Source organism: Neophocaena asiaeorientalis, unplaced genomic scaffold (genome assembly GCF_003031525.2).
Source record: "Neophocaena asiaeorientalis asiaeorientalis breed wild unplaced genomic scaffold, Neophocaena_asiaeorientalis_V1.1 scaffold65, whole genome shotgun sequence".
NCBI lineage: Eukaryota > Metazoa > Chordata > Mammalia > Artiodactyla > Phocoenidae > Neophocaena > Neophocaena asiaeorientalis.
The window spans coordinates 878857-895495 of NW_020173215.1; the positions used below are offsets into that span (position 1 = coordinate 878857).

The following is a 16639-nucleotide window of genomic DNA, read 5'->3' on the forward strand; positions in this document are numbered from 1 at the left end:
ACCACAATGAGATATCATCTTGCCCGTTAGAACGGCTATTATGAAAAAGACAAGAAATAACAAACGTTGACGAGAATGTGGAGAAAAGGGAACCCTTGTGTACTGTTGGTGGGAATGTAAATTTATACAGCCCCCATGGAAAAGAGCATGGAGGGTCCTTAAAAAATTAAACGACCATATGATCCAGCAGTTCCACTTCTAGGTACTTATCCAAAGAAAATGAGAACACTAACTCAGAAAGATATATGCACCCCCATGTTCATTATTTACAGTAGTCAAGACATAGAGGCAACCTAAGTATCCATCAATGAATGGACAAAGAAAAAGTGATAGCTACACACACACACTCACACACACACACACACACACATGCACGCACGCACACAGAGCAGAATATTATTCATCTGTAAAAATGAACCTCTTGCCATTTGGGACGACGTGGATGGATCTTGAGGGAATTATGCTCAGTGAAATAAGTCAGAGAGAGACAAATACTGCACGATCTCATTTATATGTACAATCTAAAAAGCAAACAAACAAACACTAATAGAAAAAGAGGTCAGATTTGTGGCTCTCAGAAGCAGGGGTGGGGAGTGGGGAATTGGAAGAAAGTGGACAAAAGGTACAAACTTCCAGTTATGAGATAAGTAAGTCCTGGGGATGTAACGTTCAACATAACTATACTTAACACTGCTGTCTGGCCTTTTGGAACTTGTTAGGAGAGAACCCTAAGAGCTCTCACCACCAGGAGAAACGTTTTCTTCTTTCTTTTTTTTAATCTACATGAGATGATAGATACTTGCTAAACTTACTGCGACAATCATTTTTCAACATACATAAGTCACACCGTTATGCTGTGCGCCTTAAACCTGTCAGTGCTGTATGTCAATTATATCTCAGCATGTGGGGCTGGGGGCAGTAGAGGCAGTTGATTCTCAACTTGGCTCTGCATTAGAATTGCCTACGGAGAGCTTTTGAAAAAAAAAATAGCATGTCATATATACACACACATAATTTTCAAAGCTCTCACGGTTATTCTGATGACCAGCCAAGCTTGTGAAAAGAACAGTATCACTAATTAAGAGTTTTCAGTAGGAGAGTAGTCCATTTATTAAAATGTCTTATTAATAGCAATCACTTGCTTTTAAAAACATACATTTATAAGGGAGTAAGTGAAAAAAGGAAATTGACACCAATTCAAGAAGCAGTTTGAAAGCAGAAAACTGAAAGGTAAATATTAGAAGAGAGAAGCCGCTTCTCTCTTTTTGCCTCTATATTGCCTGCTTTTTTATCTCAAGGAAGGTAGTAGATAAAAACAGGAAAAACAAGTTGTAACAGGAAAGTGAAAAGTAACACTCTGAAATTTTAGGTTAAGTTTTAAAATCAGCTTTTCTACTAAGCAACTAACATAAGCATTGCTTTAATTGATGCCCACATAAACACGCCACCAATAAATCAGAGACCCCCTTCAACTCTTCCCTCATTCCACACTGCACAGACATTCATTTTGCATGTTGTATTTCAAGCTTTTCACCCAAAAGCCAACTATAAATTCAGTTGTCAACTGACAACACTGTCAACCGACTAGCTTGAAAAAACATATCATTGTTAAGTAGGTAAATTAAATAAGTTTTCTTTAGACATACACCCACACGTAACTCAGGAGGAAGGAAACGTTTATTATTCATTAACCCTTTGAATGCAACCTCCATAATGTTTCAGGTTCAATTTAGTAGCAAACTTGATTAATAACATTTCCAGGAGTTCACAATTTCAAGGCTAAGGTTCTGGTTAAGGTAATGCGGTTATCAATTTAATATAAATGAAGTTTTTAAAAAAGGCTGAAAGCAGTCTGACCTCTTAAAGGAAAATATAAATGATCCAGACTTTAGTCTTAGTAACATAAGTACACTTCAGGACTACGACAGTCAAAGAGAAGGATTTTAAGTGAAGATCAGAAAGGAGCACTACTATTTTCTTCTACAACATATATATTTTGGTCATAGCATGCTGGCATGAATAAGGCAACGTGCCACGTGCTGGCGTGCAGGAAGTGCAGTGAGATGCACTGCAGGAAGGCAGTGGTGACGGTGGCAGGCACGGTGCAGGGTCTCTCCCCAGGCGCACGTCAGTCATCTTCTCCACAGAGCAGCAGGAGGGCTTTCTTATAGTCCCCAGATGTGTCCCCCTGAAACCCAAATGTACTCCGTTAACCCCCATGACTCACAGAAAATAAAAAACTAAGACATATCTGGCAACAGGTTTTATTCACATGACGTTTCCCCCATGTGGGTAATCTCTCTGTGAGTGCCTTTCACAACAGGAATGCTTTACAGAGAATTTCCTACTGATGCAACTGATGCTTAACTTTCTAATTTTACCCCTTAAAAGCATAGTTCTACCTAAGACAGTGAAGTATGTTCTTCCCTCTAGTAACACAGAGAACAGGGAAGCTTTTACAGCCATGCTCAAGTCAAGGTTTCTAAACGAACTCTGAGTCTCTCATCACAGCAGCCCCTAACCTTTTTGGCACCAGGGACTGTTTTCACGGAAGACAATTCTTCCAAGGACCGGGGGGCAGGGGATGGTTTCGGGATGATTCGCGGGCATTACTTTACTGTGCACTTTATGTCTATTATTATTACAGCAGCTCCAACTCAGACCATCAGGCATTACATCCCGGGAGTTGGGGACCCCTGTCTTGTCACATAGCATATGGCTGGCTATGGGGGGCAATGCTGGGACCGCCTGGCTGTTACGGCTTTGCCTCAAAGACAGAAGGGTTAGGTACATTTTGCCTCTGCTTGTGTCACGCACAGATGTGTGGGATAAGTTAACGTTTCAAGCTATGAGTCACTGGGAGAACTCTCTAGTACCCTTCAGCCCAGCACACCACGCACACACAAAGTTCAACGCTTTCTCAACTGAGATGCTGCTTTGCACACAGCCCACATTCCCCTTTATCAAAGAGAAAGACCAAGACAGAGAGACAAAAAAAGACAGAAAGGCAGACAGAGGGAGGGAGGGAGGGAGGGAGAGAGGAAAAGAAAGAATGAGGAAGTCAAAAGGCCTTAAGCCAAATTTAATTATAGGCCACAGTGTCCCTTGCTTTTAAAAGGATGAAAATGACAGTAATACTTAAGCTCTTTACTTACTCCTGATATGACCTGGTTGGTTCTTTCCTGAACTATGAACCAATACCAGAGATAAGGTGATAACAGACAATAAAGAAAGAAAACACTGATATGAAAGAAAGGAGAAACTAATAAAGACAGCTGGAACTGATAAAAGGCAGAAAGAACCAACATATTATTACCGTGGACAAGACTGGGTTTAGTGAGTCATCTGTCACCACTACTAAATAATGCTTCCAAGCTCACCAGGAGCCTCGGCCTTCACCGAGAGCCAGTCTTTCACTCAGGAGCCATCACCCGTACTTCAGGGGACATTACGCCAAACTTTGTAACTCACAGCTCTAATCGCGTCTCTAAAACTCTAAACTTAACACAGGAATTAGGTTCTCCCACCCATGTCTTGCAAGCTATGCACTGGTCTGCTGTGGATTTCTAAACATTTAAAGAAAGGTTCTACTACCTTAATCATGGAATAAAGAGAGGTGGCAAAATTCTTCCTAAACTCCTTCCTAATGTTAAACAGATCGATCTCACTTCTGGAAACCACAACTCTGATGAGGGTATGATCATCTGTCCCAGCTCCCTTTAAAAAAGAACAAAAGAGAGGCACGTGTTTAAAAATGTCAATTATAGCATCAAACTCCCCTGAGTTGGGGTGAGTCAATAAAGTAAAACAATTTAGTAGAATTGAACTACCTGTTTTAAGGAGGAAAAAAGCCTCAAAGTCTATCATCTAAAGCATACTAGAGAGATAAATTAATTAGATAGAAGATTCAAGGCATGCACTTACCTTCATAGCATAGTAGAGGGTTTCTGCAAGGTAGGCGGGTATACTGCGAATGGATTTCACTACAAAAATAAGTAATATTATGGTCACATGCTATTCTGATGTGAAAAGGATAAAGTAATTAAAATCAAAGCTGCCTGACGCTTATAGCTCTACTTAAATACAGTATGAAAGTAACACAGGCTCAAGAGCTGCTCATTGGCAAGCTGCTCTGATCTCCTGACTACAGAGAATCTCCATAGATACTGGCTTGAGTTTTCCGTAGAGTTCTGAGTTCTACACAGAAAGGCACGTAGGACGGGGGCTGCAAGTTTTTCAGTGCCCCTTTCTTCTATGAGCACCTTTTCGCTGTAACAGTTTTGGCAGCCCGGGCTGTTACGCCACAACCTTCTTCATCCCCAGTAAATTATACAAACCTCCTGGGAGTTTTCATTCCAATATATTCAAGCAAATAATGTAAGATTACTACCCCATCTAATCTGACAAACCTTAGACTATCTGTCTGAAATCTTAATATAGGTATTCCCTCCGTATTCTGTTGATATAACGTCCATGATTCACACAGAGCAGCACGAGACTCACCCATTCCGGTAGAAACATCCAGATAAACTGGTAACAGAAAAGAGTATCTTCCCCGAACACGCACATATCTATTGTATGTTAGGGCTCCTCAGAACTCAGTCTGCTTAGCTTCAGAAACTATCATAAAAATTCCCTAATATATAAAAATAACAAATCCTTGATTGGGGGCGGTGTGTTCTTCTCCAATGCTTAAGAAAACAGCCACCAGGAACTAAATCTGTCATAACTTTTATGTGTATTCTATTATGAAGGGGTCATCTAAAAGATTTCTGTTAAAAATTCATTAACTGTGGACTCAAATGAAAGGTTACTGTTAGTGCTGGTACACGCACACATTTAGCTTATTCTCCAGAAGACAGAGAGCACAGAAGCTTCAGCTCAACACCAAATACTCAGAACAAACAGCAGACAGAGGTTCACTCCAAACCCATATGAAAGCTGGGACCACAGGGAACTCACAAACTACATTCTCCCTGGAATTTGGTGAGTACGTAATACGACAATAAACGGCACAAACTCGTTTCTCCAATTTTTCCAGGTTATTCTGAATATTTAGCTAAAATAAAATTCTAAACTATTTACTCAGAAAAATAACCACTATCACACATCTTCCATTATATCAAAGATACTTATTCTAAATCAGATTCCAATTTCTCAGTCTGCTTCAAAACTGTGAGGATGGTATTCTAAAGAAAGTTAAATTTCACAGATATCAGAAGTAACATTTACAAGCCTCTGAGATTACAATGCCCACATTTCAGGTTCACAATGAAACAGTAATACTTTTAATGCAGCTTCAAAATGATTTTTAAACAATTCTCTTAATGTTTCCATAAGATTAAATGAAATAACCAGATATTTCACGTATTTCCAACAACAAGATAGATTTTGAATTGGAAATTTAGGAGTTTGCTTCACCCAAATATCATGATAAGCTCTTTTATAATAAAGAAATAGATGGTTATTTTCAGATACAGCTTCAACTGAATAAAATACTTTAACTCTTAACACCATGAATATTATATACATTATAAAATTACCTACCGACAGCAAGGAGCAGTTGTTCCAAATTACCAGAAGTCTCTCGGTCAATGGTTTCTTCAATTTGAAATCCTGATATAGTCATGTATTTGTCAAACACTAGAAAACAGGACAACAATTTATGAATCACATAAGAATCACTCTTTCCAGAAAGATACTTCCTCTAACCAGGCACTGTCCTACCAAACACAAATCTCCCCTTTCTCCTTGCTGACAGACCTTGATTTTGTTCAGAGCCTCAACGTGCCAAGCCCGAAACAATGGATTCTAAGTGTTCTTTGTTCACTCATTTCCCAGCCCCTCCTTACTGGTTATAACCAATGAGATCTAAAGGGGAATCTGTGGGAGAGGATTCTGAAAAACCTTTCTCTTTCCCAATTAAAAGTAATAGACAGATATGGTGAGTTTACCCCTTTCTTTTCTTCTCGCTGTGAAAATGGTTGGTATGTTTGGAGCAACAGCAGTCATCGTGTGACAACGAGGTACCGAAGATGAGAAAGAGAACCAAAGCACTAAGGACAGCGGAGAAGGAAAACAGAAAAGAGCCTACGTCCTGCCAAATCAGCCAAGGAATCTTACCTACAGAAAGCCCAATATTAAAGCCACTATTAGTAGGGTTTTCTGTCACTTGCCCGTGAACTTATTCCCACTTGATACCACAAGTACTGATGAATGCCCAGAAGTGAGCTCTTAGGTACCACTATCTAAGAGGAAATACTTGCAGTGAGCTACAGCTCAGTGATTTGTCACTATGAGTAACAATCTAGAGGCCTATCTCCCTCATCACCCTGATAGCAAAGAGTGGACTAAGGATCTCTAAGTTTTGTAATAGCTACAAGAGAAGCAGAGAACTATGAGATTTCTCAAGGTCACCAAAAGGAAGAAATTTAAAAACTGATCCATTCAGCAAGAGCCTGTTATGCAGCAGGTATTTTGGCACACTGACTCTTGTACTTTCAAAATTAATCAAAGTACCATACGTACCATACACATTTTTTATCACTCACCCCTTCTCAAATGAGACACGCTTCGTGTTCCAAAGATAGTAATAAACTTTTCTTCATCTGTTCCCCATTTAAGTTCTCCAGCCTGAAACAAAGCCTGTGAAAATTTCAACCTCAGTTAAGAAATCGTTCTCCCATCTCATGTCCAGGTTCTTAATCACACTTGGGTTTTACTCCCTGAATATGAATTTGCCTGATTCATCATCTTATGTTTTTCAGTTCTGATGTTTCCTACTCTGAAACGCAGCTCACTCAGTCTGGGGCTACTTGGGAGCTTGCCACTAAACTGTGGCAAAGCAATAAAGCAGAGCAATGGTGCCAGGTTAAATGTCCCCAAAATGTCTACCATGACTTCCAATCATTCAGGAGCAATGATGTGGTTGGTGGAAAGTTCTGATTACCTCACTGCTGATACATCCATTTACAGACTGGGAAAGTTTAACTAGGAGCTAAGGGGTCTGCGTTTTCTGTTTTGCTTGCTCTTGTAGCTGTTCAGTAATACATGATAAAACTCCATATTCTCTCTTTACAACTGAAATTTAACCAATGCTAGCTACAAAAAGTTTTCCCATTTGTAAAAGATCACAACGAATTTTTAAAACATTGTTAATACAGCACAGTGCCTGACATACAGCAGGCACTTAACATATACTTGTTGAATGGTTTGAGTGTCTACATTTACCTTTTTACATGGAAAAGAATATATGCTTTCCAATGTCCATATCATTGCTGAAAAAATTATATACAAACATCATCATTGAATCTGAGTCCACTTATTGGGTTGTAGATTATTTATTAAAACCCAAAGCATCAACCTTTAAAATGTCTATACTACCCTTTTAATCATTTCAAGGTAAGTATACCTATTAAAGCAAGCCAAATGCAATTTGCTGAGACTACTACTCCGAGCTGCCTTTACGGCCACAAGTGGCGAAACAAATGATACGAGGTGATCAAAGCACGTGTTTGGATGTAGGAATTTTGATCACAGTATGTTTAAGAATATAGACTACGCTACTACAGATCTATTTTGTATTACACTTCCAGAGAATCATCTCTACGCTCAATATTGAAATTAATTTATTTTAATGATAAAAATACACAACATCAATCCTGGTCATGCGAGCGTGCTCTTCAAAACTAAAAAGAGTGTTACTACGAAAGTCATGCAAGTATCTAAACCTTAGAACTATATCAGGGTGCTGTGCACCTCTCTTAAGATAACTTTCTTAATCTAATTACAAAAATTACACATGTTCATTGATAAATTTTATAAAACAGAGAAAAAACATAAATAAGGAAATTTAAATTACCAAGAATATCAACATCCCAAAGATACTGGCTACTACCTCTAGTATGTTTTCCACACGCAGATGAGATATACGTATACATTAATGCCTAAAAGTGGTGAAGGGCTCATCCTGTACAATACTGCAAGCGCTGCTGAAGGCTCCTTTCTTACCAATTGTTCTATATTTCTAGGGATGTTCTCTAGTAGCTGTAGCAGTTGTATGGAAAAACCTGGTGAGGTGGCTACTTTTAACTATAATCTCTTAATTTTCTTGGAAGAATTACGTTTGGGATCATTACCTAGTCTCAAACTACTACTAACTGAATCATATGCAATGATAATGACGGTATCATCATATAAAGCAATATTTAAAAGTCTTTTGTTTTGCCTTGTCTTAACGTTAAGGGTTAAATGAGGCTGCCCAATATCCATGGAGCTCTTCTGGATGAGGGACCCTCACACCTCCTCACCCTCCCCCTTCCCTCAGAGGGGGCTTTACAGTTTAGCCCAAGCAGTTTGATAACCTCTGGTTCAGTGCAAAGTACAGAGGTTTTGGAATCAAAACAGAACTGGTCCTGTCCTATCTGTGAGTCTTAGATGAGTTACTTAATCTCTTCTTGAGCCTCAGTGTCTTCACCTACACAGTAGGAATAATATTTCTATAGAGTTATTAATGGAGATTATATAACTCACATAATGAATGCACTGAACAGTGTCAGGCAATCAATAGCAGGTACTCAATAAGCATTGATTCCCTTCTCCCTCCTTCCTTTAAGAGTTCAACTTTCTCTCCAGAGAAAGCATAAAACAAGGATTTGGTAGGGGAGAAAGTAAAATCAGTTCAACGCATTAAAAATGTTAAAAAGTTAAGTGAATTAACTACAAAATGTTCAATTCCCAGGTGAATGACTCATTGAGGCTTATCAAATCCCTGAAATAACAGGAATCCTCTTAGTGCCAGGTATCAGTAGGGAAAAAAATTCAAATGCTTATAAAAGGGCCCCTTAGTTGGATGACTCTCAATTAAGAAATCTGAAATTCCCATCAGTGATAACAGCCCAGGTACCCTTGCTACAAGGTATAAATGGGTGTGTTCCTTTTTTATAATGCTGAAAGGGTAATTGTTTTCAACAGGCTGAATTAATTAATAAGATTTTTATGAATCAAAGATCAACAGCCAGTCTGTATTCTGTGTTGTCCCTGGTCACTGAAAAGGTAAAGAAAGCCTGGATACTGTTTCAGGGGTATGTTAAAGTAACTTTGTAAGTCAGTTTTCAGATGTACCAAGTTTCCCCTTCAGGGTTCTGAATGGTCATATCCCCTGCAGCAGAGGTTAAGTGATGCCTATACAGCCTCAGTACTCAAAGTGCGGCCCCAGGACCGGCACGGGCGTCACCTGAGGGCTTGTGAGAAATGCAGATCCCAGGCCCCACCCAGACCTACTGAGTCAGAATCTGCAGTTTAAGGAGATCCCCAAAGGATTTATAGGCACATTAAAGTCTGAGAAGCACTGCTCTACAGTGAGTGCTCCAAGCAGAGAAATCAATGAAAACGAGGTACAAATGTACTGTTCCCGTTCAGTAGCCTCACGCTGCAGCAGTGCTCTCATCACACCACCAGCTGTGCTGGGAAACCTGCCCACCCACCGCCCGCTAATGCAGGCCTCACTGCAGTCGTCTGAGACTATTAAGCTGCTCCTTTCACCGTGACCGCGACCCCTGAAAAGCATGCAGAAGTCCCAGTCCTGAGAGCAGGAGTGTGAGAGCCAGCACATCTCCTACAGACCCACAGACAGTGCAAGCCTGGAAAGCAACAGGCTCGTCTCAGCAATGAGCAAAGCCCCTAACAGCTTGGGAGGACGGGTTTGTAAGTAGGCCGGATTAAGCGAGATCTTTCCTTCCAATCTATACTTACTAAGCCTGTTTTACAGTAGCGGAAAGGAGAGAAAGGAGCTAACGGGTAAGAACGCCAAGACTGTTGTCTAGTGAAAGAGGAAGGGCTTTGGGGTCAGATGGGCCCAGGTGGAAATTCCAGCTCCATTCCCACTCAGTGGGGGCCATGGGCTTGTTTCTCGAACCCCTGAGCTTCAGTTTCCTTATCTAGAAAACAGAAATGATCCCCTCTATGTCAGAGTTATGCACTGGGTCACTCGTCAGCAACTCATAGTTACTAAGTGCTAACCATATGCTAGGGGCAAAGGATACAGATTGAACTGACAGCTCAGAGTGCCCTGGGTGGTCAGTCAAGTAAATAGGCAGCTTCCATATTAGGTGGCAAGAACTGTGGCAGGAAGCTTGAGATGCTATAGTCTCCCCTGTAAGGAGCACCTGACACACACCTGGGGGTCAGGCCGGGAGACCTGAAAAGCAGCTAATTTGAGGACTGACCCCGGAAGAGGAATTATTTAAGGGACGTACACTGTTTTTTAGATATAATGCTATTGCACAGTTACTGAAGTATAGTGTAAACATAACTTCTATATGCACTGGGAAACCAAAGTAATTCACGTAACTTGCTTTACTGTGACAGTCACTTTAGTGTAGTGGTCTAGAACCAAACCCACAACATCTCCAAGGTATGCCTATGAGAGACAGGACTACGATACGTGATTCTAGGAACCCAAGTAATTCCTTTATTACCATTTTCCAGTTTTCAGGTCTCATGTTTCAAATTTCCTAACACTTATTTCCTACATTTGACTACTTTATAAACCATACTGAGACGATAATGGAATTTAAAAGCCACTTAAGTACAAAATTTCATTAGGGAGTGACTAAAGAGCAACTGACAAAAGAACAATCCTGTTTAGGAGTCTATCAAAGGAAAGGTGGAGGAATTTTCAAATTCTACAATAACGTGTCATCTATTATGTAATAAAACACCATTTACCACTAAAGTATTTTTTCTTCTTTATCCTTTTCTACGAAGAGACTGCCACATTGGCAGTGGAATCCGTAACACCGGGTTTTCTTGTAAAATTCTCTATTTTGAGAATGTCCCATAATCTAAAGGAAAATAACATATCCAGGTGGAACTCATTATTTACATGTAATTTATTTTATTTCATTTCAGCCTTGGGATAAAACATTTTGTTGGCCATCTACTTACATGGCTCCTATGATTTGTAAACGACCCGTTAGACTATTTTTAGATGCTATTACACATATTATGATTTGCCATTAGCATGGATTCTTTTTTCATTTATGTCATAATAAAGTCATCACAGATTAAGTCTCACTCACCTGAGCATCTTGTTCAACCTGTGCTTCATCAATTCCAGCATCAGGGTCTCTATTAGCCTAGAAGAGATAATATGTTATGTTATTGCATTACATGAGTATTTTTGTTCTAAAGAAAAAACGGTTCCACCTAATGGTTATGCACATAAAGCTTTTTCTCTTAGGAATTATAAGCATTAATTAAGATCTTATCAACCCTACAATATTTTTACATTATCACACAAACACTGTCCAAAACCAACCTGACCCTCTTGATTTTAAAATCTATGAATAAAAGAGGACAGTGATATCCAAAATAAAAAACAAAAAACCATGAGTTAGCTATTACGAGTTCAGGTCAGATATTCTGAAACACAAACACACACTGGCACCTCACAGCCAGAATCAAGCAAGTACCAGAAATAAATAAAAGAATTTTAAGTGACTTGACTTAACTAGATTCAGACCAGTCCGGCTTCAGGTTTTTTAAACCACAAAGAGCCTCCACCCAATACCTGAAGGAGGACCACCAACATCCTCTGGTAGTACCCTGAAGTGTCCCCCACCACATCATCTTCCAGGCTCGAGCCATATTCTGCAACAGAATAATTTCACACTTATTTACAGCTTCTTTCAACTAGAAAAGGATATCTTGCCCCATTAATCAAATGGAAGAGACATAAAGGAAGAAATATTTGATTAGCATAATAGTTCATGCTTCTCTGAAGACTGAAGGCAAATGTTTTAAGTGGTGAGTGGCTGGAAGAAAAGAAATTAAAGTCTCCCAAAAGCACACAGTTCAAACCTAAATAACGACTCGGCCATTTAGAAATGCTATCAACCAACGCAGTTATTAATCTGTTATTAATCAGATACATGATGGTACTGGAAAGTCTCTAAAATACAATCAATCTTAATTTTAAACTTTGTTTCCCTTTCTTTCAAATGTTTTACATGATTCATCTCGAAAGGTCTTCCACTCTCAAATATTCTGAGTTTTTTTTTTCCTTTGGGGCATGGCCATTCCTTCTCCTAATAAGATATTTTTCCTCTGCAACAAGTAAAGTTAACTCTGAGAGACAGCAGTGATATTTTAAAATATGCCCTTCTCCCCTCCATTCCCAGCTATTCGACAGACATAAAGCCACAGCAAAGGGGAAAACCAGGATCTACAAGAGTCTACAGGCACTTTTCACCATCTCACAACCAGCTGCCATTGAAGGAAAGGAGGTATTACTCTAAGGCATTTAAACATTTCATCATTATTTGAAAGGAGACAAAGTTTAAAAGTTTGACACTTCTAAAGATACAAAAGAGATACATATCTATTTCAATCAGTTGCTCAAATACAAAACCCTGAAGGAATTTTTTATTCCTTCCTCTACTCCAACACCTATATATAATCAACCATCAAATCCATTTATATTTCTCCTCTGATTCGCCTCATACCTCCCACCAGCCTAGGCTGAGCCATAACTGCCCAGCTTACCTCTCCCAACACAGCTACCTAATCAGCCTCTTAATTCAAACCTTCTTCCCGACCTCAATTGTCCCTTTAATACTCTACTATCCATTCAGGAGCTTACAATGCTTTTGAACCAAGTCCAAACTTCTAATCCAGTCATACAAAACCATCTGTAACAGAGCCTAACTGCACTTATTCAGTTTATCTCCACAATGGACATGCACATTCCCTCCACTACAGTCACATTCTCTTTGTTCCCTCAGTATACTTTTGTCAAACTGGTCTCCATGCCATGGCAGACAGTGGGTGGACCTTGACCAAAAATGCCTTCTTCACCCACTCGAAACCTACCTAGTCTTGAAACCCTGGCTCAGTGTCTGACTGCACTGTGAAGAAGCCTCTCCTTACATCCAAAGCCAAAATGACCTCTCTTCTCTGAATGAATTCTTTCATTAAACATGTTCGATGTTTGAATTTTACTATCCTGTAACTCTTGCAGCTTTTTCTAAGTCATGTCATCCCTAAATAGACTGCAAACTCCTTGAGGACAGGAGCTTTGTCATGTGCATCTTCTGCATCATTCATGACAGCCAGTACGCTGCTGGACACATAGCAAGTGTACAATAGCACGGCTGACTGGATGGACCACACACAGTTACTATACCTCTTGGGGCACCCCATCTGTCACCCGGCAGCACAAAGCCTCATTCATCAATGTCAACAACCCCAGAAGGAGATATGTGAATATTGTATCAGGTAAAGACTCAAGCGTGATCACCTGCAGCTGAGATACATGTATCACCTCTGCCTTAGTGGTTGGGTCCTATCCAACTACAAAAAGAGGAGCAGGAAAGAAAGATTCCAGCTCTTCAAAAGGTAATTGTTGGGCTCCCCTGGTGGCGCAGTGGTTGAGAGTCCGCCTGCTGATGCGGGGGACACGGGTTCGTGCCTCGGTCCAGAAAGATCCCACATGCCATGGAGCAGGCTGGGCCTGTGAGCCATGGCCGCTGGGCCTGCGTGTCCGGAGCCTGTGCTCCGCAACGGGAGAGGCCACAACAGTGAGAGGCCCGGGTACCGCAAAAAAAAAAAAAAAAAAAAAAAAAAAAGGTAATTGTTTAGTGGCCATAAATTTCACACCATTCTAACTTGCTGGGTTACACGGTCATTTCTAAGATTAACCAACTAATGCCAAGATAGGGACCCATTTTCCTAGCTGCAGGCACTAGGCTTGGAGGTCTGTTGACTGAGCTGACAATCTGGACAGTCTGATCCTCCTAAGTCACGCAGAGAGCAGTCTTTTACAGAAAATCTGATGAGAAAAGAATTCCCTACTTTTACTTTTTATTACATTTTCTTGGTTCCATTAACAGGATATGCTTCAGATTGAAATATAGGTTTTTTTTCACGCAAAGAAATTTTAAAAATCCAAAAGAAAAGACACCAAAAAGAAAGTCAAAATGCAGAGTAGTCAAGCACTCCCCTTAGCTAGAATGTCATACATTTACTCAGACATTATCGACTCTGATTTGGACAAGGTTTCTTTTCCTTTTTAGTAATTCGTAACTTCTACCAACATAAAACTGAAATTTTTAAGGAAGAAAAACCACTTACATTTTAAACTTAATGTGAAAGAGACAACCTGTATATCCTAACACTGACTGTAAATCCTATATGAAAATAAGTCCTATCCTCAACAGAAGTTTCTTACAAATACTAAAGTAGTTATAGGTATAGAAAAAGGCAGTCTCTTCCCTACTGAAAGAGAAACTAGCTTGAATTGTTGCTTATTTGTTTACTCATTCCTTCACTCATCCAGAAATCACGTATGGCCTGCCCTCCTATAACTCCAAAGAACTCCATTCACTTTAGAGAAATGACAAAGTGACAGCGGAAGTGAAGGGAGATGTAATTCGAAACAGTTACCTTCTTCATAAACCTGCTTTATGGCTCTCAGTTCTTCAGGTGTCCTTGAAGCAATAATTTCTGTCAGGACTTTTTCATTTGTCCCAGCTCCCTGTTTGGAGATTTATTTTTAATAGAAAAAAACATGTTAATAAGATTAAAAAGAAAGTGATTTTCCTGGAACAGATGTTACCCCAACCGCATAAATATGTATATATTATCCAACATAACGTTCACTTTCTATATGAGTTCTATTAGTTATAGAAATACGAAATTTCAAATTAGTTTTCTTTCCAAAGACAATTTTATCCTTTTTTGCCTAATGAAAAAAATGTTTATTGTATGAATGTGTCTACATATATGACATAGATTACATAAATTTGTAATTTTATCAGTTTAATTCTAAATAGTTTTAAAGGGAAACATTTTAATGAAACAGGAAATAATAAAAAGGCTGAAATAGTAAAAATGAAAACTTCACATAAATTTACATGGAAGAACACTGACACTTAAACAATATGTACCTCAAAACATAAACAACCCTGCCCTCAAATTAAGTTCTCTATGGATCACAGGGAAATTCTGCAACACAGGTAAAAATAAATATAGCATGGCTTGGTTATTAGGAATCAGTTATTGGATCAGCATAAAGGAATTGGGACTTGCTTTCTGGATTTTTAAAGAATAATTGTAGTTGGTTTTCCTTTTTCTCATTATAAGTCATATCTACACTACTAAATTAGAAGATACAAGCAATGACATAGCTGAACTTAATTTTAAAAGATAGCATATTTAAGCCTTAATTTCCTTATATTTCTGTTGCTTTACCAAAAAATCAAACACTGAAAGAACTAGGTTTATGCTCGGGCAGAATTTTAGCTACTGCTAATATTTCAGAAGGCTGCAAAAATGCCCGTTTCCAATAACTTAAGATTTTATTTATTCCAAAGAATCATTGTAGGAAAATGAAGAAGCACAGAAAGGTTCCTAACTTGATAAACCCTCTCCTCCCTCCACCTGAGCTACATCATCTCCTTGTTGTTAATTTCAGTTTGTCCATTCAAAACCTAACTACTAGTGACTGAGTTATTCCCTGTCCCATAAGTCTAAACAAATGATTCAATGTAATCACATTTATACAACATTGCAAACACCAGGCAAGGGAATATACATTTAGTTACTTGCTACGATGAAATTATATCAAGTTTACCAGCTGCTTCATTTCAGTATTTAGAAGTACAGGAAAGAAGGAAAGGGTATTAGAAAATCTTTCTTATCTCAAAATTCTCTCCAAAGCTTCATCTTCTATGCTAAAACGATTAACAATATTATTGTTCCCTAATCAGGCAACTTTCTAAACTAAAAGATAAAATACCTAATCTGTAACATTTTAAAAACATATCTCAGGGCTTCCCTGGTGGCGCAGTGGTTGAGGGTCCACCTGCCGATGCAGGGGACTCGGGTTCGTGCCCCGGTCCAGGAAGATCCCACATGCCACAGAGCGGCTGGGCCCGTGAGCCATGGCCGCTGAGCGTGCGCGTCCGGAGCCTGTGCTCCGCAACGGGAGAGGCCACAACAGTGAGAGGCCCGCGTACCGCCAAAAAAAAAACAAACAAAAAAAAAACACAAACAAAAAAACCATATCTCAAAATTAGAAAACAAGCATGAAAATAAAGTACAAAAGGCTGTAAAATACACTAAAATTTTAAAGACCCACTACTACTGAGTTAACTATACAAAAAGACTAAATGACACACTTGTCATTTTCTCTTTCCTTTTCTTATTGCCTCCTATGCAGTTTTGTCCTTCAAGAAACCCTCAGTGAAATAATTCAATTTGTTTTAATATAAAAATACCATAACCTGCTGTATAAAAAAAATTAAATAAAATTTAAAAAAAGAAATAGCTGTTAGAACAGCTAATTGTCATGTATAATGACTAATAGACTGATGTGATGATTTATATGTTCCAAAAAAAATAAAAAATAAAATAAATAAAATAAATAAATAAAAATACCATAAAGTAATTACCAACACAAAATAATATTATACACATGACAGGAATATTCCTCGCACTCATCCTTTCACCTTAAGAGCATGCTTCAGTTCATAGGCATCGTAAAGCCGAGAGGGTTTCATCAGAGCCACAATTAATTTTTCAAATTTTCCAGTCAGTTCTGATTTCAGGTCATCCAGAAGGTCCTAACTCACAGAAA

At 39.0% G+C, this 16639-nt stretch overlaps 1 protein-coding gene across 3 annotated transcripts in view; it reads right to left on the minus strand.

Moving 5' to 3' along the window:
- Positions 1–1659: 1659 nt before the first annotated feature.
- Positions 1660–16639, minus strand: part of ANXA5 (annexin A5) — a 29722-nt gene continuing 14742 nt past the window's right edge. For all 3 annotated transcript variants that reach the window (XM_024745032.1, XM_024745033.1, XM_024745034.1), the window contains 9 exons: positions 16512–16625; positions 14446–14536; positions 11573–11652; positions 11082–11138; positions 6552–6645; positions 5548–5643; positions 3925–3983; positions 3595–3717; positions 1660–2188 (listed from right to left, as the gene is read on the minus strand). In XM_024745032.1, the coding sequence (XP_024600800.1) occupies positions 2129–2188; positions 3595–3717; positions 3925–3983; positions 5548–5643; positions 6552–6645; positions 11082–11138; positions 11573–11652; positions 14446–14536; positions 16512–16625 (774 nt within the window). In that variant the 3' untranslated portion in view covers positions 1660–2128. The remainder of the gene's footprint in view (positions 2189–3594; positions 3718–3924; positions 3984–5547; positions 5644–6551; positions 6646–11081; positions 11139–11572; positions 11653–14445; positions 14537–16511; positions 16626–16639) is intronic.